Raw genomic sequence first — 24,557 nt, 5'->3', positions numbered from 1 at the left:
CATTATTAGCCACAAAATGATTGATTAATTAGTCAAAGAATGGCTGGTCATTGGTAATGACTGAGGTCAGACGGCCTTGTTTGTGCTTGATATCTATTTGAAATGCTCAGTTTTGTATTTCAATGTACCAACAGGCCTGTGGCCAACACCAATCAAATCTGCTCAAGCAGACGACAGAGCTTATTATACTGTCTGGTCAACTGCTGTTCTTGAACAAAGACGTAAAGCCAGAGCGCAGGAGAGCAGAAAAGAGGGTAAATGTGCGACAGCAGGTGGATGTGCCCGGGCTAAAGAGAGATTATTGATCTTTGCTTCATGATGGAGTGAGAGGCTGCTGTCGCTCTGGCCGCAGGTTGACAAATGGAGCGTCGGATAGGCAGCTTTGTGATCGCGTGGACCAATTGGAGAGAGCCGAACGACAAGACGAAAACAAAAAGCAGCCTAAAGGTTAAACCATTTCTGGGAGATGGGGATTCTAGCTGAGAGCAGTGCACCTCATTAAATACTCAGCGTAAGCCCTGTGGATTTCATTGATTGCTGGTGTCCAGCGATGCCTGAGCTTTATCCCACGTAGCCTCCAACGAAAGAAGAGAAATGAGCACGAGCCTGAAGCAGGGATGATTGTTTTTGCATCTTCTGACTGGAGATCGTAACGTGGCCTGGCTTGGTTGGCTAAACTGGGTCATATAGCAGAAATATAGGGGCTGACATGAGGTGGAGTCTTCCTCGCTGGGGGGCATCCAACTGCCTCCACTCTGTAATGGCACAGACAAATTCCCTTTGTAATACCACCCTCCCCTCCCTGCAACTCCCTGTTTGTTTCATCTTTATTTTATTTATTTTTTTACTTTGACGTTTGTCCCACTTGTATTTTTGAATCCCTGACATTGTATTTCTTGCTTGCACCTAGCTGTGTGCGGTGGATATCGCATTTGCAGCTTGTCTGCTAGATGATCTGGCATCCCGTTGAACACCATAACAACCTTATATCCCTATAGTCTTAACCCCAATCCTTCAAACCTAAAATGACCCCTCTAATCCTCTTAAAGAAGTAAGAAAATGCAAAATGCCCTCACTTTGCATTCATTCTGTCCTTATGGGGACTTTAGAGTAATTAAAATATTAACCAGCACATGCTAGTGCACTAAGTAGAAGGCTTTAGGACCCAGTATTTCTGTCCTCCAGTAATCAGAGATGAGAGATGAAGGAGGGCGAGAGAGAGAGGAGAGGTTGAAGGGGGAGAGGACGAGTGGAATTTGGAAAGTCCTGTCAGGGAAGAGCTGGGGTGTCAGGGGAAAGTTGATACGTTGTGATTTATGCAGCAGTGAGGATTAATGGGAGAACGGACACGCGAGCGATGTGCTGGTTGAGGGGGGGTCAGTCACCGCACTCAGGTGTATTAGGAGCATCTGCGTATTTCCACATTCATCGACCCAGGAGTCCCTGCGAGGTCGGCCTTTGCGTTCTGCACCTCTGTCGACACGTGTAGGAGACACATATACAGGCGGACCTACCTTCTGCCCACACTCAGAGCAGGGTGGGGGGGCAACAGGAGCGGTGCGTGGAGCAGCCTTCATCCCTGAAGATGACTGCATTCCCGCATTCTCCCAAGCACCGTCCCACAGAAAGGACAGGACGGATCTGAGGTCCCAGCATAAAGGTGAGCTTGCGTTTCACTGACAGGACACCTTCAGCTGCAGGATCAGCGGGGGGGCAAATAACGCCGAAACCACCGTGTTCGCCCCGCGCTGTTATGGGTCGATCATTATCGGCCAGCGCTGCAGAAACGTCGTTAAATATTTAGAGATAATTCTACTGTTATTGTTCCACCACCCCACCCCCACTCTTGCAGAAGAGCAATCTCTAATAGGGATCACGAAGCATATAAAGGTATTTAACATAATTCCTACCTCACTATGAGTGTGTGTATATATGCATATGCATTATTTAATAAATCGAACACTGGTTGTGTCAGAAGAACTGATTGTAAATAATATTGAGTAATATTAAGGAAATGTCTCATAAATAAGCACATGTCGTCTATTTTCTCTTGACGGGGTTAATATAAAAAATGTGTCTATGTCATTGTCAAGGCGATGCTCTGATAATGACCTCCCAAACCATCACTCTTATGAAGATTTCTGAGAGCTTAATTAGCTCATATCATTTGGCTCTAAGCTGCATGCACACCCTTGCACACAAACTTACTTATGGGAGCTGCATTGTTTCATATTTGCTCCACAGAGACTACATTATCTTGTCTTTTTCTGTATGCAGTTAAAAAAAAGGGGCTTTAAACGCAGACAGCATCTATCCACTAATCCAGGTTACCTGCTCCAGAAGCTCTTTTTGACATTTTTAACACTTTAATTGATGTGGTCTGTGTTCTCTGGAGATGCTGTTGCAATATCTGATTATCTACCAAATGATAATATAAAAAAATAGGGGTATGTAACATCTTTATGCATATGAATGTAGGATGTCTGTGTAGATGTAGATGTCTGTGATGATCTCAATGTAGACTCACTGCATGCCCATGTGGCCATTTTGTGTTTTAACCATTTTTTCAGTAACTAAGCTTACATCACCATGTCATATTGTGTCTGTACCAATATTAAGGTGAGCATACATGTAAGCCCAGAAAAATGGGGATGAGATTCAGGCACTGAGACAGGAATACAGGATACAAAAAGGAGTACACAAACAAGGACTTTGAGAAGCTAAGCTTGTAGTGGGTGTCCACAGCAGGGCAACTGAATAGGATGCACGGTGTACAATACATTTTGCACGAATACTGAATACAACATATTGCAGAATCTTATTCCTTAGGCCTCATTGCACTCAAGCCCCAGCTGTGCAAACAGTGTGTGTGTGTGTGTGTGTGTGTGTGTGTGTGTGTGTGTGTGTGTGTGTGTGTGTGTGTGTGTGTGTAGCGTCAGAGTGGGCATACAGTGAACGGTTTATTGAGTTGGCTCTGTAAAACACACAGTCTGCAGAGGGCGTTCAAGTAAGGGCAGAGCTCATGTGTGCGTGTTCATTAATGTATGGAGTAATTCAGTGGAAATGATTCTCCCTCTGCTGTCTAATGTGACAGCAACACACTCTTCTTGGAAGGAACGGCTGGAATTATCCCATCCAGTTATTATCAAGCTGAGCAGAAGAACAATTCTGAAATGGCAAATTAGCCCCTGGTTCATTTATCCCACAGCGAGCGCTCCACTCCATGGTGAATTTGTTTCCATAGGAACAGGATGTTACTTTGGGCATCATAAGCTGTATAACACCCTCATGTAGCTGCTGTGTTTTTCTTTTTTGTCAGGGATCTTTTCTTCCTGTCAGGCACGGTGCAACAAGATAAATACAACAGGAGCATTTTTAGCAGCGATATTACCAGCTCAGATTTCCAGCAGCAACGATGCTATTTCCTTTCTCAAAATGCGCTGGGCAAAAAAAAAAGAATAATAATACAGCAATTACTTCCAGCTCTGTGCACGACTGTGTTTATGCCAAATGGCAGAGAGTTACTGCGCACCGCGACGACTGCAGAGTAGCGGAAAATCTCTACAAGAGTCAGCAGCAACAGTTCTCTCCTTCTGAAACAGCACTATTGTATTTCACTTTGGCTGCACATTTCAAGCCCTGTTGTCAAGCAACAAGGACTGAAGGAAAATAAAGGGCCATATAAATAAATGGGCTACATTCTATGGCAATGCAACAGCCCAAAAGGAAGATGAATGCAAAGGAGAAGCATGCGTGAAAGTGTTGATAAGCACTTGCAGTGTCCTTGCAGCCTTTCCGCCACCCGACTGGATGGTTTATGAGCATTGTAGGTTTCCCGAAAAGGAGGTATAGCTGATAATACAGCCGACAGAAGTCTTTTTACGGTGGATGAGCAGAGGTGCAGGATGGAGGTGGTGTAGGGGTGGAGGGATGGATGCGTAATAAAGCTGAGTGCATCTCTCCTGCAATGGAGCCACAGCAAGTGGAGAGGACAGAAGGGGGGGGCGGGGGGGTGAAGTGTTACAAATGTAATGCCGGGGGTGAGTACAAGTGCGTGCGCATCGTCTGGCGTTTGTTCAGAAGTGTGCGCCTGTGTGAGTTCAATGGCAGTGGAGTTTGCTCAGAGCCGTTGCTGACGTCAGCAGCGGTCGCCCGGCTCGTTCAGCAGGAGAGGCACTCTCCTTCCATAAAGGGGTGTGTGCAGTGGGGAGGGGGGGCAAGGTCTGGGTTCCACACCACGGAGCGGTATCAGGGTACGAACGAGCATCTACCGGGGAAACCTGAAAGACGCCCAATTATTCCATTTAATTCTGTGCTGTGCAGCGAAGTGCGTGACAGTGAGTCACTGAATTGATCTGGAGCACTCTGCCAGGCAGGGTGAATACATACTGATGAGGTATTATGTCATTTACTTAAATTACACTCCCTGGCAAGCAAGGAGATACCCGTGGCACACCATGTAGTCTCAATGTTTCTTCACAGTGAGATTTCTCCAGCATTTATTTGCTCTTTCTTCGATTAATCCAGGTTGGATTACTCCATAATACTTAGCTCACCATGTAAAGTCACCTACCACTGAAATGGTATAGAGAATAACGTGTGTATGTCCAGCCTTTTACTCATTATTTTGATTTTATAAGCAGCTTATCCTGTGGGAGGCTGTTGAGACAAATCCTAACACGCATGAGGTGAGAAGAAGGCTGCCTGGATGGATGAACACTGTAAACACCTAAACAGCACACACAGTAATGCACAGTATACAAACATACATTAACCTAAATAACTCTTCATTTGCCTTGAGTTTTGCTTTTTTCATACTCACACTTTTTATATAAAGGCTAAATCCAGCTGTGGTGTCGAGGTTCTGTCTTGTTTGTTAAAAATCCGATGTCTTTTCAAGTTTACTTTTATTTGTCAATTGTATGCATTTCAATGGGAACAAAAGATATTTAAGATATTCAATTTGATGTACAGAATGCAAAGCAAATGGTAGATAATACAGTGAGTCCCTTGTGTTCTCCCCTCGGTGTAGCCATCAGATAAAATACCGAGCGAGTGTTTTACAGTATCTCAGCACGTGGATGCAACCTCTTGTGAACTATATTTGCTTTTGTGTTACCAGTATCCGAACACTGTCTAATATAGACTGGTTGTACGGCGTTTGCTCAGAAGTGCAGCTCTCCTTGAGTGCAGAAAGCTGAGCTTACACATCCTAATGTTTTGCCTGACCTTGTCCCTTTACTTTACAGACTGCTTGCCCTCACTGGAGAGCTGAACAGAGTGCTGTCCACTGTCCGCCCTAAAGGAAACAGCGTGAAGGTGGACCCAGCGCATAAAAAATACACGTCCAGAGGGAACATCGCTGTGGCGAGCATCAACCTGCGTCCCTCAGACAACAGATTTCTTCATGATGACTTCATCTGGCAACAACTGACCTGCATGTGTGCACCATAGGATTCTATTTGTGGAACCTTATTGCTTTTACAGATTAACCACCTCCTAATATGGCCCAAATCTGTTCATTGGGCCACTAATTTGCCTGCAGTTAGACGTTCTGCATATTTAAGGACTTAAAAAGAATTGTGCCAACCCAGTAATTCCAAAGGTCGGTGACTTTGTCCTGTTTTATTGGGATTTGTTGCCATTTTTTTCCAATTATTCAAGAAAACCAACAATGATCCTTCAAGTCACAACAATCTGAAAGCCATTTTCTATTCATATTTGTTGGTTGCATCCAGGTTTACTCTGAACACATAATTTAACACATTGTGTTGTACGGAGGAGAAATCCCTTTCCCCCTTTTTTGCCTCGCTGAGACCAACCAAGGTCACTCTGCATCCGAGTTATTCATTTCATAGTATATGAGGGAGGAAGAGTCAACACTGACAGACTAATGTGGAACTGAAGACATGCGACAGGAGCCTTCAACTCTTAAAATAAATGACATCTGAACAAACAAGTAATCTGAGCATAGCTTTCGGACGCAAGCCGATGCCTACATCCCATATATTGCGGACACTTTAGTCACAAACCCAGCTGGTGTTGCTGCTCTTTGACTGAAGCCATATATTAACAGAAAGAATTAATGGGCGATCACTGAAACACAACAGTCAGCAGCTGCCTCGGCGCAACCCCACACTCTCTGCAGACTGATTCGTTGCTCACCTTCTATTTTTGATGCAGTGGTCTGTTGTGTGGTCATTGTCATTAGAGAGGGATGGAGAATCTAGATGAACTGGAACACCCTCTTCTGGAAGAAAGCCTCAATAGTAATCCTGCATCAGGCCAAGGACCGGGGCCTGGAATTGGACAGGCCCCCAGCGGACTATTCAAAGGCATCTTGGTTAAGTGTGAGGAGGACATAGCTTACCCACCGTTTGGTTGGAGAAGCCATTGCAGACCTCCTCCTGAGCTGCAGCAGCAGCAGCAGCTGCTGGACCCTTGTTCCTTACCTTGCACACTGGAGTCCTTTTACCCATCAGCCCCTATTTGGGGCCATGGAGACACCATGCTCAGCAAAGACTACCTAGAGACCACGTTTGTGGACATTCGGCCCGGCTCCACGCTGGAGCGGAAGCTGTTGGCCGAGGCTCAGGACAGTGTATCCTACAGCATGGACGACGAGGATGACCTGCTCCCTGATTCTGATGTAAGATACCCCATCCGTTGAGATTATTTAATGTAGTGACAATTAATATTTAAATGCTTCATGAAATCAAAAATTGTGAAATGGACTATGACAGTAAGAAGAAACAAGTTCTTCTAATAACAAATTATCAGGGGCCAAGAATGAAGAATAGTGAACATTCTTGCATGGACCAAGTTCTTAAGTCCAGATCTGTTTCAAGTAAAGAATATACAGTATGCAAAGGTTCCAACTGGCCAAAATGAAACTGAATTGGGAACTTTTCTGCATGACTTTCAATCAGACAAGCAATGAATATTAAATACCAGGCAATAAATATTTCCTGCTGTGTACCCTTTGCGGCGCAGTGAGTAAGCATGTGATATTTTGAGCACAAAATTCCTCAAAGAGGATCCTAAAATAGATGTATTTTAAGTTTCTAGAAATATCGCGTTTGTAGTGTTCAAAAGTTTTCCTGCTGCAGTGCAGATAGTGGCATCAGAATAATGACATATCACAGATTAGATAGTAACGCTAACACTGGAGTGTGTAAATTAGCCTGAAGTCCCTCAAGAAACTGATGAACAATAGGCTCAAAAATTAGAAGCCGTACTAGGTTGTATAAATGGTTCCCCAAATGTCTTAATAAATGCTTCATTCTCTTACCTTATGTGAAGTTTGCTCTGAGAAAATAGGATTAAAATAACCCTGAACCTACTCTATACATGTAGTATTGCAGGGATATAAAGGCAGAGACCTCTGGGAATAAAAGAAAGGGTTAATTTACCACCTAGTTAGTAGTTTGCATTCACAACAATAGTGCTCTCTTTAGATTGCCCCAATATTTCTCATAAATAAAACATGACTAAATAAATCATCAGGCAATCTGACAGTGGCTGAGTTGAGGAGGAAGTCGGACTGGATATGCAGATGTTTTAAAAAGATGCATGAGTCATGAATTGCCTGCAGCACAGCCAGCGCAATACAGACTAACCTCATTCAGTCACATTATCTCACAGGCACCAGCAAAGTTATGCAGCTGTGTGGAGGAAATCAACGCAACATAACGAATGAAACATTTCACAAGGTCCATCACAGTGAACCATAGAGTGTATTACAGTATATCTGTGTGTTAATGTAGGAATCTCTCATTCTCCTTTTTTCCACTTGAGTCATTGTGGACATTTGGCTGTTAGTGATCAAATCCCCAAAAGAAAATAAATGTTATTCTTTATTAAGCTTTTGGCAAATAAATGAAAAAGAAAACCTGAGAAATGCTTTCTGATGATGGTGAGTAATGCTAGCAAGACTAAACTAATTTTTATGAAAAAGAAACTGCCGTGCATTGGAAAGTTGCTGACCAAAGGTCAACCTCTCCCTGCATGCTGTGTGACTCTCAGGACTCATCCATCGAGGACTTTAGCGACACAGACAGCGAGAGCAACTTTCCTCTGATGATCCCTCAGGACTATCTGGGCTTGGCCTTTTTCTCAATGCTCTGCTGCTTCTGGCCTCTGGGCATCGCTGCCTTCTACCTTTCACAGAAGGTACTTTCAGTCTCACACACACCTGCGTTCCTTAGAAACTACTTGGCAGCATCATACGCCGCTTAACAACACCTCCAGTGTCTTGAATACAGGAGGGATTACATCTAGATTTACAGGATTATGCTGCAAAAGCTTTGAGACAAAGCCAGAGGAGGGACCCGAGAGGGTGTGCATTGTAGTGTTATTCATTTAGATGATTTAGAAATGACTATTGAAGGTCAAACCACTTTCTCGTTATTTACACAGAACCAAAACACAACCACCCACACATGCACTGATTCAAAGTGTTATTGTAAGGAAAATGTATTTAACGGCAGGTGTGACTTCTGAATGTAGTTAAATATACTCAAACACGTGCACAGGTGTGTGTCAGTATTGTTGTTATTGTTGTATTGGGGCAGGATGTCGACAGGACAGGTGTGATTCAGAGGTGGGACAAACTGTAATATGGGTTTAGAGTGTAATAAGTATGAGCACAGGTAAGTGGAGTCCAAGGAGGACCTCGACAAATGATGATGAATGTCTTCTCTTCTCTTCCTTCTGCCTCTAATTCCTATCTCCATCTGTTTTTTTCTCTTCCATCTCTCAGACCAACAAGGCGTCAGCTCAGGGAGATTATCAGGGGGCAAATGCGGCATCCCGCCAGGCGCTGTGGCTCTCAGTGCTCTCCATTGTGTTTGGCATCATAACATACATCTGCGCCATCGCGGCACTCATTTCATACCTGTCTGGAAAACCACCATAACGGGATCTGTTATGAAGATACACCTGCAACAAGCCACCCCATACCGCTAACATCACCTGTAAATATAAAATAACCTCAGTCTTTGTTTAAACAATCTCATTTAATACACAAGATTCGGTCTGTAAATGTGCTTTATTTTGCCAATGTGGACTTTAGACCTGTGCTGTAGCTGTCATCACATTATCCATTAATCTACTTTGTTTTTAAAAAAAATGCAGTGCAGATGTTCTGATAATACTGTATAGAAAACACTGTCACAGCCAGCAAAAGAATAATGGGTGTCAAGACAGGTGATGTGTGGCCTCATCTACCCAGGAGGAGCTACGTGGAGGCAGTGCACAGGGGTGGGATGTTCAGATTTATGAGAAGGTTGTAGCAAGGGCGTAGCAGCAGCGGAATCCTGATGGTCCTTGCTCATTGGGGGCCTAGGCCATCAGTGTCATTTGCTGGGTTAAAAGCTTTATTTTATCTTTTTTTTTGTAATGACAAAATAAGGGGCCAGAATACCCAGAATTTATTGCTCCACTCTCACCACAGACCATCATGAATCCACATTCCACATCACCGATCGCTCACCTGCGTTGATATTTTTCAGTTAAATAAGTATCTCGAGGAATTTCTTGTAAATATGTTGTTCAGAAAGCGTCACATGAAATGCAAAGATGCAAAAATATTTAAACGCTCCTGCATATGTTGCACAGCGGTATGCAGACGTGCAAGTGCCAAAAAATACAGAAGTGGCTCAAAAGGATTATTCCATTAATAGAAGCAAGCAGGCTGCTGTACTTTGTGCACCCGATATATTCTTCTACCTCCTCAGTATGGGGAACTTAAATCCTTCAAGAGCTTGCTTTGTGCGGTATGACATGTTTTTAAGTTATCTTCTCAGACTGAGGTAAAGCAACAGAGATGAGCAGAGGTTAAAAATAGCCTGAGAAGACATCCAGTGCTCTCTGGTGTTATGCATGAGTCAGTAGTGTCTCCAACCTGCAACAGAAACCTGTCTGATAAATCGGCACCTCGTTGAATGCAGACTTTATCCACAATTTGGTTTTTAATTTAAAAATAAAGCTTTAGGAAAAAAAACACCATATTGGTTTGAAATGAAATGCGCAATCAACAAAACTGTGACAAACCATTTATTTATAACAAAGAAGGTGTAAATGTTGACATTTTCTATTTAGATATATAGTTTTTATAGTGCACAAGCAAACAAAGCCAGAGTTGTATCAAGACTACAGCGATAGATTCCAGTCACTCTACTGTATGTGGCAATTGTGGACACCAGTGATTTCTCAGCCTCTAACCTTTGTCAGTGATCACTGCTGATGTGCCGTGACGATGCTACTCACGCACCGTGTTGTGAAGTTCTGACAATCGTGACCTGTTCTTCCTCCTGGATATGCAAGCATTAGCTGTGGGCTGCCTTGACTGCTGTGCTGGCCCTCAGTTAAAGGGCAGATTTGTCTCACTTTGTCTAACCTGCGTAAACAGCACCTGGACACAACAGCGCGAAACAATAGTCGATCAAAAAAAGCCCGTTGCTTCCCAGTGCACACCCTTGTATTACATGTACATTTTAGGCTAAAAAAAAGAAAGAATTGATGACAATAAATCCACGGTTTGACTTTAATCTCTCTCTTTTCTGTAGTTCATGCAGGGATTATATGTCCATCACCTCCCACCTCATTCACTTTGTCCACAGCACAGCTCAAGAACTGGAGCAAAAGTAGCCAAAGCAGGTGCTCATATTTTATTACACCAGGAATAGTCATAAGACATAAAAACACAGTTAGAGAATAGAGAATTTAGCCTTTTCCTCAGAGGTTTTTGGAATATCGTCGCTGGACAGAGTCTCTGTAGAACTGGAAGATCTTCTCAGATGCTTTCTGACTGATTGCTATACACTGCTGCAGCTGTGGCAGGGGACAAAAAAAGTTTAAATAAAAAATAAAAGGCACACGAGGGTGATAATATTACTTCAGAATGAGCAGAAATGCATTTTTTCAGATTTTGCAGGGCAACATTTAGTCATTTAGATTTTCTCACTTCTTGAACTGAAAAGGATCCTTTGGTTGATGACATCATTACTCTGCATTTCTTACTGTCAATAGCAAAAGTCAGCAAAGCTCGACATTCCTGTTGAAAGAAAAGATTTAAGAAATACATTTTACAGAAAGCATAGCAGCACTGACATTCCAGTAATGTGTTTATTCAATATATTGAGTTTGATGGAGGAATTGCCACTTAGTCTTTTAAATCTCTCAATAATTTGATAATTTAATAATCCAGTTAAGTTAGTTTTTTTTCTATTTTAGGATTTTCAGGGGGTATCGTAGCAACTAAAAATAAGAAAACTCTTCTTTCTTAGTTGATTTTATATTTCACTGCACAATATGCTTGTCCACCACCCATACCTGTTTAAAAATTAATTACACAAACAATATAATCATGTCACAATGCCTTAGAGTGATGTTTAATAGAAGATGTAAGCCTCAGAGTCACCTTCTCCTGGGCTGCAGTGGGGTCAGTGATGATTTCCCCATCCGCTGCAATAGCGCACGTTACTCCGCAGAACAGGCAGCTCATGGGCAGACCTGCGTCCATTAGGGCCATACAGGCAGCATTCAAAAAACAGGATAATAACTGAAGGGCCGGTCAAGAAAAACACAGCTCACCAGGTAACTCCATTTATAAAGTAGCAGAAATGAACAGCACACCATGACTGTAAGTTTTTTTTATCTGAAGGATACTGAACCATCATCATGTAACACCTGAAGAACAAGAGTGAGCGAGGAGCGAGGGTGAAGTGACAGGAGCAGAGATGCCTCACAGGTCTCTCGCACATTCTGCTCTTGTGATCGCTCCTTCACGCCTAGAAAATAAAGAAATAAATGTCCTTAGATCTGCTGTTCTTTTGAGGGTTGACAGGGTCTCACTATTCCACCATGTGGTGTGTTCCTGTATAACAGCTTTAACACAGCAGAAGTGGTGGAGGGTTAAAAGTGGTGGTTGCATGTTGCTTCTAAATGAAACAATAATGACATGAATATGCCACGATATATGGTGTACTATTTTAACCAAACTGAAAATCAACTTTTACCATAACAATAATATGACAATAGTGCTGGAAACAAGCATTGTGAACACTTCAACATTTGATGGGGAAAAAAAGGCTGCCCCTGCAGTTTAAAAAAATAAAATAAAATATCTTGTTTATTTGGAAAACTGCTTACTTGGTAGTCCCACTTTAGGCTGTATCAACACCTCCAGTGTTGCACGGTCATAGATTTCTTTGCTGACTTTCACTTCAGCTGGTCCATACACCCCGGCCAACACACTTGTGTCCCCTTTGCATGGAATTAAAAGATCATTAAAATAATAACAATAATGAAAGAACAAATGACTTCATCTTTTCAGTAAACGTAATCAATCCAAAACCAATACTAGATAGTTGCAAAAATGTAATGGCTGTTTATGTTTACACTGTACATAAAATACAGTATGTGGCCCATTCAAGGTATTAGAATGTTGGACCATTAAGTTATTATGTAAAACTATTGTTTTGCTTTTGACTTTTCCACACAAAAAACGACTTATATGTAACTAACTCAAGTAATAGAATTAAACGTCAAAAACACGATGCATTTGACATTTCTCGATGTGTATACCTGCGATGCACGAATGCAGAACAGTGGCACATTGGGGTAGCATGTTTGCAGAATAAACAGTCCCACACGGAGACACAATTTACTAAGACATATATGAATTTGTACCTTGCATAAATGACGATGAACCGTCAGGACGAGACAACAAACTCTGTTCACAACTAAAATCCCTGAGAGTAACATTTGAAATGCCGCACACTTCCATCACGCCACCAGAACGGGGAAAAATTCCAGTCGCTGATAAAATACGTCATCTATTTTTCTATTACGGACTCCTAATGATGACGAATGAGTATGTTTACTCAGAAAAATCATTAAATTTATATGAAGGCAGACAAAAATATAAAAATAAACATAAAAAGACGAAAAATAAAGAAGATTTTGTCTAATTGTCTTTTAGATTGTTAAAGGCAAAGTTTTTTCAATATTTTTAAACGTTGTTAAAATAAAGGGGCGTGTCTGACAGGCGTATCTCGAGACTGCAGAGTCTCCAACAACAGACGATCCACTTCTACAGTTACCAGACAAAATGGCGCAGCCTTTCGGGGCGTGTGGTGATACCAAGGCACCACGACAGCAGCTTTGTGGGCGTGTTGAAAGGTAAAAAAAAAGTCAGTAAATTAATTGATTTATATTTTTGCAACCTGCTCAAATAGATGGTTATAAATGGTCACGCTAGGATACCTAGGGCTAGCTTATTTAGCATTCGAATACGAGCCTCATGGCAAAGCTCTGCACTAATTTAGGCTTTGGGTGCGTGAGGTGTCCTCATTGTTTCCTTAAAAGAGACGACGATGATGAGGATTATGATTAATACGTATTTATTTCTGCAAAGACTAAAATAATCATTAATGCAGTGAACATATCCGTGTGACTTATTTTTATATCGACATTAAAAGAAATATCACATGTTGTTAAATCGATCAAAAAAGGCAAACAAAATCAAAGAAGTCACTCTAAACATTTTTATTGATGCCACTGATGTTACATTTCTACTCATTCTTGCAACTAAAGCGTACATTTTATTTTTGTTTTGGCATCTTTCTCTCAAGGGACCCAAGAGTCTCCATCCGCAGACAATCAGAAGGCCGGATAAATCTGGAGTTGTGCAAGAATTGCAGTCTGTACCACTGCCCCTTCTGTAAGACATCAGTCTACAAGCCAAAAGCAGACTATGGAAGTGTTTGGACACATATAGAAATCCACAGAATAAGAGCTGTTAAACATGGAGGTCAGAATATAAGAGCTTAAATGCAAACATTTATTTTGAATTAATATACAGCTGCTCTCTCATGTTAATGCACATTCATTTGTTTTTCTTGTAGAATTTAGCATCTATACTTGCAATTTGGAGTGCAGAGAGGAGCGTCATTTTCATTGCCCATACTGTGCAAAGACAATCACAACAAAGAGACAGTTTGAAATTCATCTGGGCAAATGTGCACAAAGTTCAACACACAGCAGCCATTGTCTCGCTCCACTTGACCGAGCTCATTTGCCTACTATGGCCGTTGGCAAGCCTGCCCTCCTAATGCTCAATTTTACTCCCCTTGCCCAGCAAGTCGTTTCAACGGGACAGTCTTCTGATCTAACAAATTCTTCACCTGATCAGAATCCCGCTTCAACTATTGAACTGAAATCTACAGTAGACCAACAACAAAATTCAACTGCGTCCCCTGTTCACCCAAAATCCCCAGTAAACCAGCAGTGCATTCAAAATGGCCCCCCTGTTCAACTGAAAGCAATAGTAGACAAGCCACCTGCTTCATCCACCTCCCCCATTCAACCAAAACCAACAGTCGACCAACATCCAATGGCAACTTATTGCTTTGTTGAACCCACCGGTGTGTCTGACCAGCTCGCAGTCGCGCTAGCAGTTCCAGTCCAGCCTGTAGCCCCAGTGGTTTACTCCTCTTCTTATCCAGCAAACACTGTCCAGCAAGCGCTTCAAATATCAGGTCGAGCAAAGCAAAAAATTAAGTGCTCAATATGCAACCTATACTTGCATAAAAAAAATCTAAGCAAGCACAAACTCAGAAAACACCTAATTTCAGACACAGACATAACAGCCAAAGATCATCTAAGAAGTCAGTGCATTGACTCTCATAACGGGGTGTACGCTGTGTCCAAGTATTACAAAACCACTGCTGTTCCGGTCCACGTCATCAAAAAGAGATCAGCCGGTGTCGTCAAAATGCTATGTGAGGAAGATCGGTGTGAGGTCATCTTCCAGTTTAAAAAAAAAGGAGGTTTGCCATACAGCCAGTGTCCCCATTTACGCTCTGTCGATTTTTGTATAAGTCATGCAAGGCAGGAAGATGTGGACCCTTCTATACTGGAGGAACTGGTGACCAATAATTTAATTGGAAAGGAAATGATGGCCAAGTGCCAGAAGCATCGCGATCAGGCGGCTCAGAACTCGGCTCCTCTTGTTGCTCTTGTGGATCTTGGTGGAAATCATTGCCTGTATTTCTCTGTGTTTGAGCCCAAAGCGACGCACTACAGCAAGTTTGGAAGATTGTTTGTGACGTATAATATACGGGGAAAGTTCTGGCACTGTGACTGTTCTCAAGGGAGAATTTACTGCCTACACAAATGCATCGCTAAATGGTATCTCTTCCAGACCAATCAAAAGTTATTTTCCTCAAATGCTAAACAAGACACAGTGCTTGATGATGCTGAAACGATGGAAGGCACACCTGAAACCCTACTTCCGCCTGGAGATAAAAACCTAGAACAAATGGCAAAATATGTTTATCACCACAAGAAATTACCCTCTGCTCTTCCTGAAAATCTCACCCAGTTTGAGTCTGAAATCCAGTTTTCAAAGCACCTGATTCCAGCTGAAACTGTGTGCCAAGAGTGCCCAGGTCAGGTTTGCTTAACGGAGCCAGTGCTGGTTACTGACAAAGCCAGGGTCGTGACATCCAATGGAGTGATCCAAGGTGTGTATGCAAATGTGCCTGTTATATAATGTTGCATCTATCTTTGTGGTCTTTGTGGCAATCCTTGTAAAATTCTGCTTTTATATCTTTCAGACAATTCCACCTTTTTAAAAAAGTGTCCAAAATGTGATTTAATGTACCACTACCAGGAGTGGAGCGAGGGTCTGCACAATTACAACAGTCACATAATCCTCAGTTTGCAACTTTGCATGCTTCTGCAGAATTTGATTCAGGTTTTTGTGCTTCAGAAAATAAGTTAAATATTCCGTTTTCAGTGAAACGTGTTTGCTACCCCCCATTTTCTTTATGTTTCTAGAATCACAGTGCGGAGGATGGCCTGGCAGTGGTGCTAAAACAGACTGTAGGTGACATGTCTTCCTGTGGCATGGAAGTACTGCAGGCCTACCTGCACTTTGAAGCTCTTCGAAGCCACGAGTGTCCTTCTCTGCTCATGATAGATCTTTATCAAAAGGGGATTTTCAACATGGCAGGTGTGCACTTATGTGTGTGTGGTGACATTTAACGATTTCTCTCGGCAGCATAAGTGTAGGCTTTTGAAAATAGTTGATATTTCTCACAGTCAGGTGATTGCTTTTTTTGTAGGAATTGAGATCCACGGCATGCCCGAACCCTTAACAGGGGAAGTGAATGCAGAGGAAATCTGGGATTCGGTGTGCAAGGAGATAATAACAAGTGGCCTGAATGCGCGTAAGTGTGACCCGGACAGTTATGACCGACAGCGTTACAGGGCATTTTTCATTAATCATTTTTCTGTGCATCTTTCTTTAATATAGATGATATTGTATATGTTGAAACAAACAATGTCATCAAGGAAGCTGCAGTTTCTGCTGTGACAACCCCGTTCAAACTATCTGAAGGTAGGCGATTGAACAAAGAAAGAACGGAGCAGTGCCACAAGGCCGTGACCAGGTTTCTCGTAAAAACCCTGCAACCCTTGTCCACGGTGGAGTCTCCCTGGTTCAGGTGGGTTGCACTGATTCATGCATTCGATGCACACATGGGATTATTTCCATCATCTTATGAAGCATTTTTGATCTCTGCTTTTCTTTAGAGATCTGACAAAAACGCTCAACCCAAAGTACCGACCACCTTCCATTGATGAGCTCAGGAAGACCCTCATACCTTCCTGGTACTCAGCGGAGAAGAAACGAGCTGTTGAAGAGCTGCTGGGAGTAACTGAGGCTGCACTGACTTGTGATTGGTGGTCAAATTCTGCTCATGACCATTACCTGACAGTTAATCTGCACTTTATTATGAAAGGGCAGATGATGCACAAAGTCCTTCGTACAAAGCCGGTGTACGATGCGTCTACAGCAGAAGCTCCACTGATATATCCCATACTGGAAGAATTTGGTGTCCGAGACAAAGTCGTTGCTGTGACAGTTGATAACATGGACATTTCCATCAACAGCTTACACATCAGGAAGTTGAAATGCTTTGCATGTATACTAAATCTTGCAGCACAGAAGGTGTTTACCTGCAGCAGCGTGGTCAGATGGGTATCAAAGATACAGGCTGTCCTTGCATGGATCAAATCTTCCCTCCCTGCTCAGAACATTCTCCAAGAACAACAGAAGATGCTTAGTAAGTGTCTAAAACTGTCTTTACATGGTGATCAGTAACAGGACAGACTGTAGGTCCCAGTGTAAGTGGCACACTTGTGTTTCATCTTTCAGTAATGAAGCAGCAGCTCCTCTTCCAGTCAAGTTGGGACTCATTGTATCTCATGGTGGAGCAGTTTGTGGAGCAATTTGCTGCCGTCCAGGCCACTCTCACAGATCCGCAGGTCCGAGAGGCCATTGAGGAGAAAAGGTAATGTATCAGTATCAGAAGTAAAATGTCATTGTATTAATATTACAATAAAAACATTCTTTATGTTGTTTGGGGTGGGGTTGCATGAATTTGCCTGGAAGGTTGGAAATGCTCACTGAGAATGAGTACCAAGAAGCAGGGGAATTCATCCGGATCCTGAAGCCCCTGTACACATCTTCGCTTTGTGTCTCTGCCGAGAAGAGTCCAAACTGTAGTCAGATCTTTCCAATTCTGAAAAAACTGGAGGCGCACTTAGAAACCCAACATGAGGACACTCCGTTCACTAACACACTGAAGAGAACAATCTGGGGCGACCTGTCCACACATTATAAGGTACGAGTACGTTTATCCAGTATTTAGACAACGGAGCAGGCATCAGTGTGTTTAAGATTCGAATTTTAATTTGGCTATGGCGTTCTGTTAACATAACATCTATTTATAATTGCTGCTTTTTAAAAAAGTGTAAAAGTCTACATTTACGTTGTTAAAAGTGTAAAAGTCTTGATTATACTCTGAGATTAAAAAGTTCAAATTTAACATTAAACTTTATTTTACTGTTGACAGGATGGCGACACTTGGAATTTCCTACAGGAGGCGAGTGCCTTAGATCCAAGATTCAAGAACAGAATCGACTCAGATGAGATTTGGCAAAGGGTGCTAAGTGCTGCTTGTGATCTCCCAGTGACAGGAGAGGTACTGTAGGGTTCTACCTTTGGGTACCATACTAACAACCACCCACAAAAGCCACAAACTAGACATTGATGTTGGTTTTTCTAATACTCCTGTTCAATTGAATCTAAAGATATTCACATCTTTATGTGTATTTACCATACAGTTACCAAGCGATGCTGTTTCTGAGCACAATGATGCTGAGCATTCAGAAGAGGTAATCTAATCTAAACATTTTTAATGCTTGATTCAGGATTTCTTGTTGACTTTCCCCCTTCATTTTCATCTTCCAGGCTCCGTTTTCTAAAAGGCTGAGGTTATCTGCACTGGAGGAGCTCTTTGAGGCAGAGGACAGAGCTCTGAAGAGTTGTACAGATGCAAGCAGTAATGTTTCAATACCTACAAGACTCCTGCAGGAGATAGAGTTGTACAGAAAAATTCCTGCAATCCCCACATCAGAGGACCCCCTGGTGTGGTGGTGGGACAGACGGGACATGCTGCCTTTCCTCTATCAACTCTCCAACTCCTACCTGTGCATCCAGGCCTCGTCTACTCCACATGAGAGAGCTTTTTCCACGGAAGGGGACAAGCTCAGCCAAGAAAGGTCGCATGTTCTGCCTGAACAAGCAGACCTTTTAATTTTTCTACAGAAAAATTGTTAAAATATAGTGTCTCTCTTGTTATATTTTACTATTAAAATTCATTGGTAATTGTTAAAATGAAAGATTATTAGTTATGTTTCTGGTGCATTTGGAAGGTTTTTTACTTTTTTTAAATCTTTGAGTCCACATGTAAATTTAATTGACTGGATATGAGTTGGGTACGAATATGGAAAAGAATAAAATCAGTCTTTCTTGAGTACAAGAGACACACTATACAGCGGCATTATCTTGGGGTTGACTGGGACATTTTAACTTTATAAATATAAAAATTCCCCTATAAAATGATAAGGTTAACAATGTCAAATTTATTTTTGGGGAAGTAGCCAAAAAAAACCCTCATCAAAGCAATATCTATTTCCTGATATTGCAGAGCTGGTTCCGTGTTCCACTGACATTATGCAACACATCGAACACTGAAGTTTGTCCAAGTTGAGTTGCCGTAGGTTGTTGCCGAAGTCGACACACTTTTCTGCGCATGCGCAAAGGAAATCTGACAGTGTGAGGTAGTGCTTTAATTTTGTGCAGACACCAAACAGCCAGTATCGTGCTTGTTGCTTGCTGTTTTTGTGGGACTCTTTTCACATAAATTGTCCAAGTACCGGAGAGCCGGTTAAGTCGAAGCACAGATGGCGGCTCTGAAAACTATGAACAGAATGTATGAAGTTTGTTTCACCGCAGCCCGTCAAGCGGCAGGACTGAAGACGTCGAGACTAATTCAGCATCGATCCTTCAGGATCAGTGTGAGTTATGGGGAAATTACTCCAATATCCTGCTCGCATTAAGCTGTGTGCAATGGAAATGGGTTGGCGAATTTAAAGCTAAAGTTAATGCAAGTACAACCTAACCCGTACGTTATTTATTAAATTGCCCAACACAGTGGAATTAAGTATCCACGTAAACAGGCAGCCAAGCTGAAAAATACATTTGTGAGGTCGTCGAAGCTCCACATATCACCGTTGCAATCCGATCTTCGGCAATTAGCTAGCTAGATAAGATGACAACCTTGCTTATATTATGATCAAGGTCTTATATCGGTTATCGAGTTCTCTGACTCCGCAGTGTATGCTGCGAAGTGTTTCTGATATCTGCATGATATAGGTCAACTGTTGTTTGTTCTAAAAATAATTATTGATCCTGACGTAGTTGCACCTTGTGTTTGTTGTGATTGTTGACTGCTAGCTAGCAGGCTAAAGTATTTGATGGTTAGTTCCCATTGGTGGATCAAAGGGGCGTGAGGCGAAAACGTACCATCGGCGGTGACGTCGAAATAATCGTCATGCGAAGTGGAAACCGGATTAAAACTTTAATTTTTTAACAGTTGATAAAATTAATATTGAAGTTTTATTGCTGTAGTTGTGTAACATTGACTCTTGATGCCACATCGGTATGGAAGTGTATTGGCAACATCTATCTAAAGCCAAACAGCCAATGACGACTTTAAATGTCATTTAAAAAGAATACATTTAATTTTTCTGTTTTCTAGTGTCATCCTTTGTTGCAATGACAATATATTGTTGTTCTTAAATAGAGCTTGTATTTAATTTCTTAGTCTGCAAAACTGCAGCAGCCCTTTGACTCATCGCTGGAGAAGCCGCAGTTTCCAGGAGCATCAGCCGAATTTGTGGACAACCTTGAGTTTATCCAGCCTAATGTTATCTCTGGAATCCCAATATACCGGGTCATGGATAGACAGGGAAATATCATCAACCCCTCCCAAGACCCTCAGGTACGCTCGACTCACTTCCCTTCCTGGTCACTTTAACACATCCAGTGTCCTAAAGCTTATTTTTTGTGTGTGTTTACTGCTCCTCAGCTTCCCAAAGAAACAGTTTTGAACTATTACCAGAAGATGACTCTGCTAAACACAATGGATCGCATTCTCTACGAATCGCAGAGACAGGTGAGTTTCTGCTCTTGGATCCTGGAAAAGCTGAAAAATGTTCTAAATATTTGCGTTGCAGGGCCGCATCTCCTTTTACATGACCAACTATGGTGAAGAGGGGACACATATTGGCAGTGCCTCTGCTCTCGACCCAAATGATTTAGTGTTTGGTCAATACAGAGAAGCTGGTAAGAATTTACTTAATTTCTTTCTACCTGATCATTTTCTTCTAAAGGTTTTTAAACCTTTTCCCTACCCCACGAGCAGTGTTGTAATTCTTGCCCTGGCCCTGCAGGGGTGCTGATGTACCGGGGCTTTCCTCTGGATTTGTTCATGGCTCAGTGCTATGCTAACGCCGATGACCTTGGGAAGGGCCGGCAGATGCCCGTCCACTATGGTTCCAAAGACCTGAACTTTGTCACCATTTCCTCCCCTCTGGCCACTCAGATTCCTCAGGGTGAGTTGTAACTCAAAGTTTGCTTGGCAGTAATTGACAGTCACACATGAAAATTTCTTTTCATCTTCCAGCGGTTGGAGCTGCATATGCATTTAAGAGACAAAACATGAACCGTGCCGTCATCTGCTACTTTGGGGAGGGTGCGGCCAGCGAAGGAGACGCACACGCTGGCTTCAACTTCTCCGCCACCCTCGAGTGCCCGCTGATATTCTTCTGTCGTAACAATGGCTACGCTATTTCTACTCCCACCAATGAGCAGTACAGAGGAGACGGCATAGGTACCAAGCTTCAGAGATGATCCGCAGCTGCTCTCGTGAACACACTTAATTCACTGTCGTATTTCGCAGCTGCTCGCGGTCCGGGTTACGGCATGCTGTCTATCCGGGTCGATGGCAACGATGTGTTTGCTGTGTACAATGCCACGAAGGAGGCGCGCCGCAGGGCTGTGGCTGAAAACCAGCCTTTCCTCATTGAGGCTATGACCTACAGGTTAGTTGATGTTCTCTATATATGAAAATTAAGCAAACTGTTAACAGACTATAAATGGTTGGTCTGTAAAACATATTTTCGTGTTAATTAGCTTTATTTGTTTTCCCCATATCCTCAGGATTGGCCACCACAGCACCAGTGACGACAGCTCGGCTTACCGCTCGGTGGATGAGGTGAACTACTGGGACAAGCAGGATCACCCCATCTCGAGACTGAGGCATTACATGACAGCCCGCGGATGGTGGAGCGAGGACGACGAGAGGAGCTGGAGGAAGCAGTCCCGCAAGACTGTGATGGAAGCCTTTGAAAAAGCGGAGAAGCGCCTAAAGCCCAACCCTGAACTCCTTTTTACCGACGTGTACGACGAGATGATACCCACTCTGAACAAGCAGAAAGAATCCATGTGGAGGCATGTGCAGCAGTACAAAGAGCACTACCCTGTCGACCTGTATGAAAAGTAAGCCCTTAATGGAGGGTTTATTCTGGTGGTACTGGGATGAACTGTTGCTGACTGCATTTATAAAGTAGTTTCAGGTTTTCTGCACAAAACGGAGAGCAAAAAATTGTAACATACTTGATGGATGGATTTTGGTGCCTTAAATACCTGTATTACTTCCATGTAAGCGTGAAAGAAGTCTGTTAAGTTTTTAAGGTCAGCCAGCAGGTGTGTCCATTCTCCTTTCCACTCATGTTTGACAGATGCTGTAGGTGTTTTTGTTACACACTCCCTTAATCCCCAAATTTATGTTACACGGTTGACATTTTGTGGAAAATAAACTGTGAAAATTCAGTTGTTTTGCTTATTTTAATCGAAACTGAACTGAGTCGTGGTGACGGATTAGTTTGCAAGAATAAAACGTGAAGTTTTGACTTTGACATTATCCTCAATATGAAAATGGAAAACAAATCCCAAACACCAGGTAAACGACAGAAAAATAAACACCGCAGATTAAATGTTCCCATCTCATCCGGTCATTTTCAACAGGTCAGCAGGGGGTTGTGAATGCCGTTCCACAGCTTCTTTATCTGCTGTGGGGACCGCTGGTGAATCAGGATGAGGTTTTTGTACACGCACAGGTTCTCTCGGTCTTCCTCCTTGATATCGAAGGTCTTGAAGCCAGAGTTTTCCACAGGAGAAACTCCCACAGCCTGAAGGCACATACCTGTGTACACATCATCCATGGGAAACAGAGGGATGATGCGTGAAACAGAAGCCAGAGGCCGCAGCAGCTTTCCAGAGATGACAAAACCACCTCCGCCCACATAAGGAGGGTACGAGCCATCATAGAAGCTCAGGGGAACGTAGTATTTGTTTTTTGGGTCCCTGAAGGGGACTGACGCCTTTAGGACCTGTCCGACATATAGGTGAGAGGCTTTTGAAGGCTCCAGGGACTCCAGGAAGGTAAATAAAGCTGGAGAATTTACAAAAACATCATCATCCCCACTGAAGATGAAGGAGACCTGAGGACAGTGGTTCAGTGTCCACTCAAAAAAAGCATTCAGTTTGTGAGTCAGGTTGAGCAGGGATTCTTGTATGTCCCACAGCAGGAGGTCTCCAAAGTACTGGGATTCAAAAGACAACAGTGGGTCAAGGTCACCCTGAGAAGATTGGCCCAGGAGGAACAGCGTGTGCACCCTCAGGCCTTTCTGGAAAAGGCCCTCTTGGCCCCAAGTCTTCCTCACAGCTTGCCTCTGCTCAAAATTACCTGGAACCGATTTGATGCCAAAGAGCAGGAGGGTCTGGTTTTCGGCCCCTCTGCCACTGGTGCACTTGTTGGGCTGGTTGATCAACAGTGGGGGGGACCTGCAGTTCATAATCTGGAGAAAATCCTGCAGGATGGAAGAATACGAAAGGAGGTCGTGAATGTTGGTTTTTAACAGCTCCTGGTTTGACTCCCTGCAGCGAGACCAGTCAGAGTCCCGGCTGAATGGATTCTTTCCATTTTCCACTTGTTTGATGGTGGAGTAAAGCAGACGGTTCCAGTATGCCCCGTTCTGAGGGATGGCCCGTCTGAGCTTGTTGTAGATGGACAAACTCGGAGTAATTGAGACAGTGGCCATTGCCGGAGTAGAGGTTTTCACATCGCCTTCCTGGATCCAGAGGCTTCGGAACTGCTGCACATCCAACTTGCCCTTGTGGGTCCTCTCCAGGTACAAGGTGGAGTAGAAGATGAAGACAACTGTTACCAGGAAAGCTACAGCGGTGATGTTTTTTACGGGCTTCATTGGGGTGAAGGTTTGAAAAAAATGCGCTCTGGTGGACTGTTTTATACTCAGCTGGACTCTTTAGTGAGTGGCACAAGAGGTCACTGCAGAGAAAACTACACAGACCAGAACCAGCATCTGCAAAACAATAATGGATCCTCACAATGAGCTTCAGAACATGTTGAAACGCCATCATTTCATTTTACATTGACAGAACAACGCAACAGAAGGCCTTACAACGTCCTCTCGAACGAGGCATCGTGTTGAGAAAACCCGTCGTTACCTCCTGCAACCATCTCATCAAATTGCCATAAAGACAAACATGTTTAGCAAAGGTCTTATCTCACCTGAGATGAAGGCACACCCGCCAGAAGCTCAACGCAACAAAATGGGATCGGGGACGCAGGTGCGCAAACCCGCATCATTTGGTTTTCCAGGCCCGGCTTTTTTTTTTAATGACGTCGGCTCGGTCGTGAGTGGAGCAGACACATGTGAAGGCAGGTGATGAGCTCGCACACCTCACACAACTTTTCACAAAATTTCCACCGATCTGCGGGTTCCGACAAGCGTCCTTCAAAACGGTACATACAAACACCTATTTAAAAAGTTGACGTTAACTTCTTTCTATAGAGACAAATACGTTATTTGATGCATTTTCTGTAGGTGCATACCTAATACATCCTATTTATTATTCTCAGAAGTCGGCTTTAATCTCAGACCTCGATACATTTTAAGCATTTGAGTATCCACCGGTAGGGGGCGCCAAAGCAGAGCCTTTTTTCTTTACATCAATTTGATGTCTTTTCTGTTCCATGTGTTTTTAGAAAGCA

General features: G+C 42.9%; 5 protein-coding genes across 6 annotated transcripts; 3 read left to right on the top strand and 2 right to left on the bottom strand.

The window, feature by feature from the left end:
• Positions 1 to 1,213: 1,213 nt before the first annotated feature.
• On the top strand, positions 1,214 to 10,550 carry tmem91 (transmembrane protein 91). The gene is made up of 4 exons (XM_057050625.1): positions 1,214 to 1,660; positions 5,250 to 6,649; positions 8,026 to 8,172; positions 8,762 to 10,550. Exons 2-4 carry the CDS (start codon positions 6,218 to 6,220, stop codon positions 8,915 to 8,917), a joined length of 735 nt encoding a protein of 244 aa, XP_056906605.1. The 5' UTR covers positions 1,214 to 1,660; positions 5,250 to 6,217; the 3' UTR covers positions 8,918 to 10,550.
• Positions 10,551 to 10,647: 97 nt separating this feature from the next.
• On the bottom strand, positions 10,648 to 13,074 carry exosc5 (exosome component 5). Its single transcript, XM_057050626.1, has 6 exons — positions 12,694 to 13,074; positions 12,154 to 12,267; positions 11,671 to 11,792; positions 11,423 to 11,563; positions 10,967 to 11,056; positions 10,648 to 10,833 (listed from the first exon to the last, which is right to left on the bottom strand). Exons 1-6 carry the CDS (start codon positions 12,788 to 12,790, stop codon positions 10,738 to 10,740), a joined length of 660 nt encoding a protein of 219 aa, XP_056906606.1. The 5' UTR covers positions 12,791 to 13,074; the 3' UTR covers positions 10,648 to 10,737.
• LOC130535539 (uncharacterized) lies at positions 12,896 to 18,909 on the top strand. The gene is made up of 13 exons (XM_057050618.1): positions 12,896 to 13,185; positions 13,638 to 13,816; positions 13,911 to 15,530; positions 15,624 to 15,763; positions 15,847 to 16,021; positions 16,134 to 16,238; positions 16,325 to 16,514; positions 16,603 to 17,135; positions 17,228 to 17,363; positions 17,465 to 17,696; positions 17,928 to 18,056; positions 18,199 to 18,249; positions 18,326 to 18,909. Exons 1-13 carry the CDS (start codon positions 13,115 to 13,117, stop codon positions 18,692 to 18,694), a joined length of 3,930 nt encoding a protein of 1,309 aa, XP_056906598.1. The 5' UTR covers positions 12,896 to 13,114; the 3' UTR covers positions 18,695 to 18,909.
• A 256-nt stretch (positions 18,910 to 19,165) lies between these two features.
• Positions 19,166 to 22,312, top strand: bckdha (branched chain keto acid dehydrogenase E1 subunit alpha). The gene is made up of 8 exons (XM_057050621.1): positions 19,166 to 19,434; positions 20,244 to 20,420; positions 20,508 to 20,594; positions 20,656 to 20,764; positions 20,872 to 21,033; positions 21,105 to 21,311; positions 21,381 to 21,522; positions 21,641 to 22,312. The coding sequence occupies exons 1-8, from the start codon at positions 19,321 to 19,323 to the stop codon at positions 21,981 to 21,983; spliced, it is 1,341 nt and encodes a 446-aa protein (XP_056906601.1). The 5' UTR covers positions 19,166 to 19,320; the 3' UTR covers positions 21,984 to 22,312.
• Positions 22,309 to 24,511, bottom strand: b3gnt2l (UDP-GlcNAc:betaGal beta-1,3-N-acetylglucosaminyltransferase 2, like). Of its 2 annotated transcripts, none has more exons than XM_057050622.1 (2): positions 24,075 to 24,511; positions 22,309 to 23,865 (listed from the first exon to the last, which is right to left on the bottom strand). In XM_057050622.1, the coding sequence occupies exon 2, from the start codon at positions 23,746 to 23,748 to the stop codon at positions 22,501 to 22,503; it is 1,248 nt and encodes a 415-aa protein (XP_056906602.1). In that variant the 5' UTR covers positions 23,749 to 23,865; positions 24,075 to 24,511; the 3' UTR covers positions 22,309 to 22,500. The 2 variants fall into 2 exon arrangements, with proteins under 2 accessions (XP_056906602.1, XP_056906603.1); XM_057050623.1 differs by lacking the exon at positions 24,075 to 24,511 and adding an exon at positions 23,965 to 24,074.
• Positions 24,512 to 24,557: the final 46 nt, after the last annotated feature.

The sequence above is a fragment of the Takifugu flavidus genome, chromosome 12, assembly GCF_003711565.1.
Source record: "Takifugu flavidus isolate HTHZ2018 chromosome 12, ASM371156v2, whole genome shotgun sequence".
Classification (NCBI taxonomy): Eukaryota; Metazoa; Chordata; class Actinopteri; order Tetraodontiformes; family Tetraodontidae; genus Takifugu; species Takifugu flavidus.
Note: the sequence above shows the minus strand (reverse complement) of the source record. Positions and strands in the feature narration are given on the sequence as shown.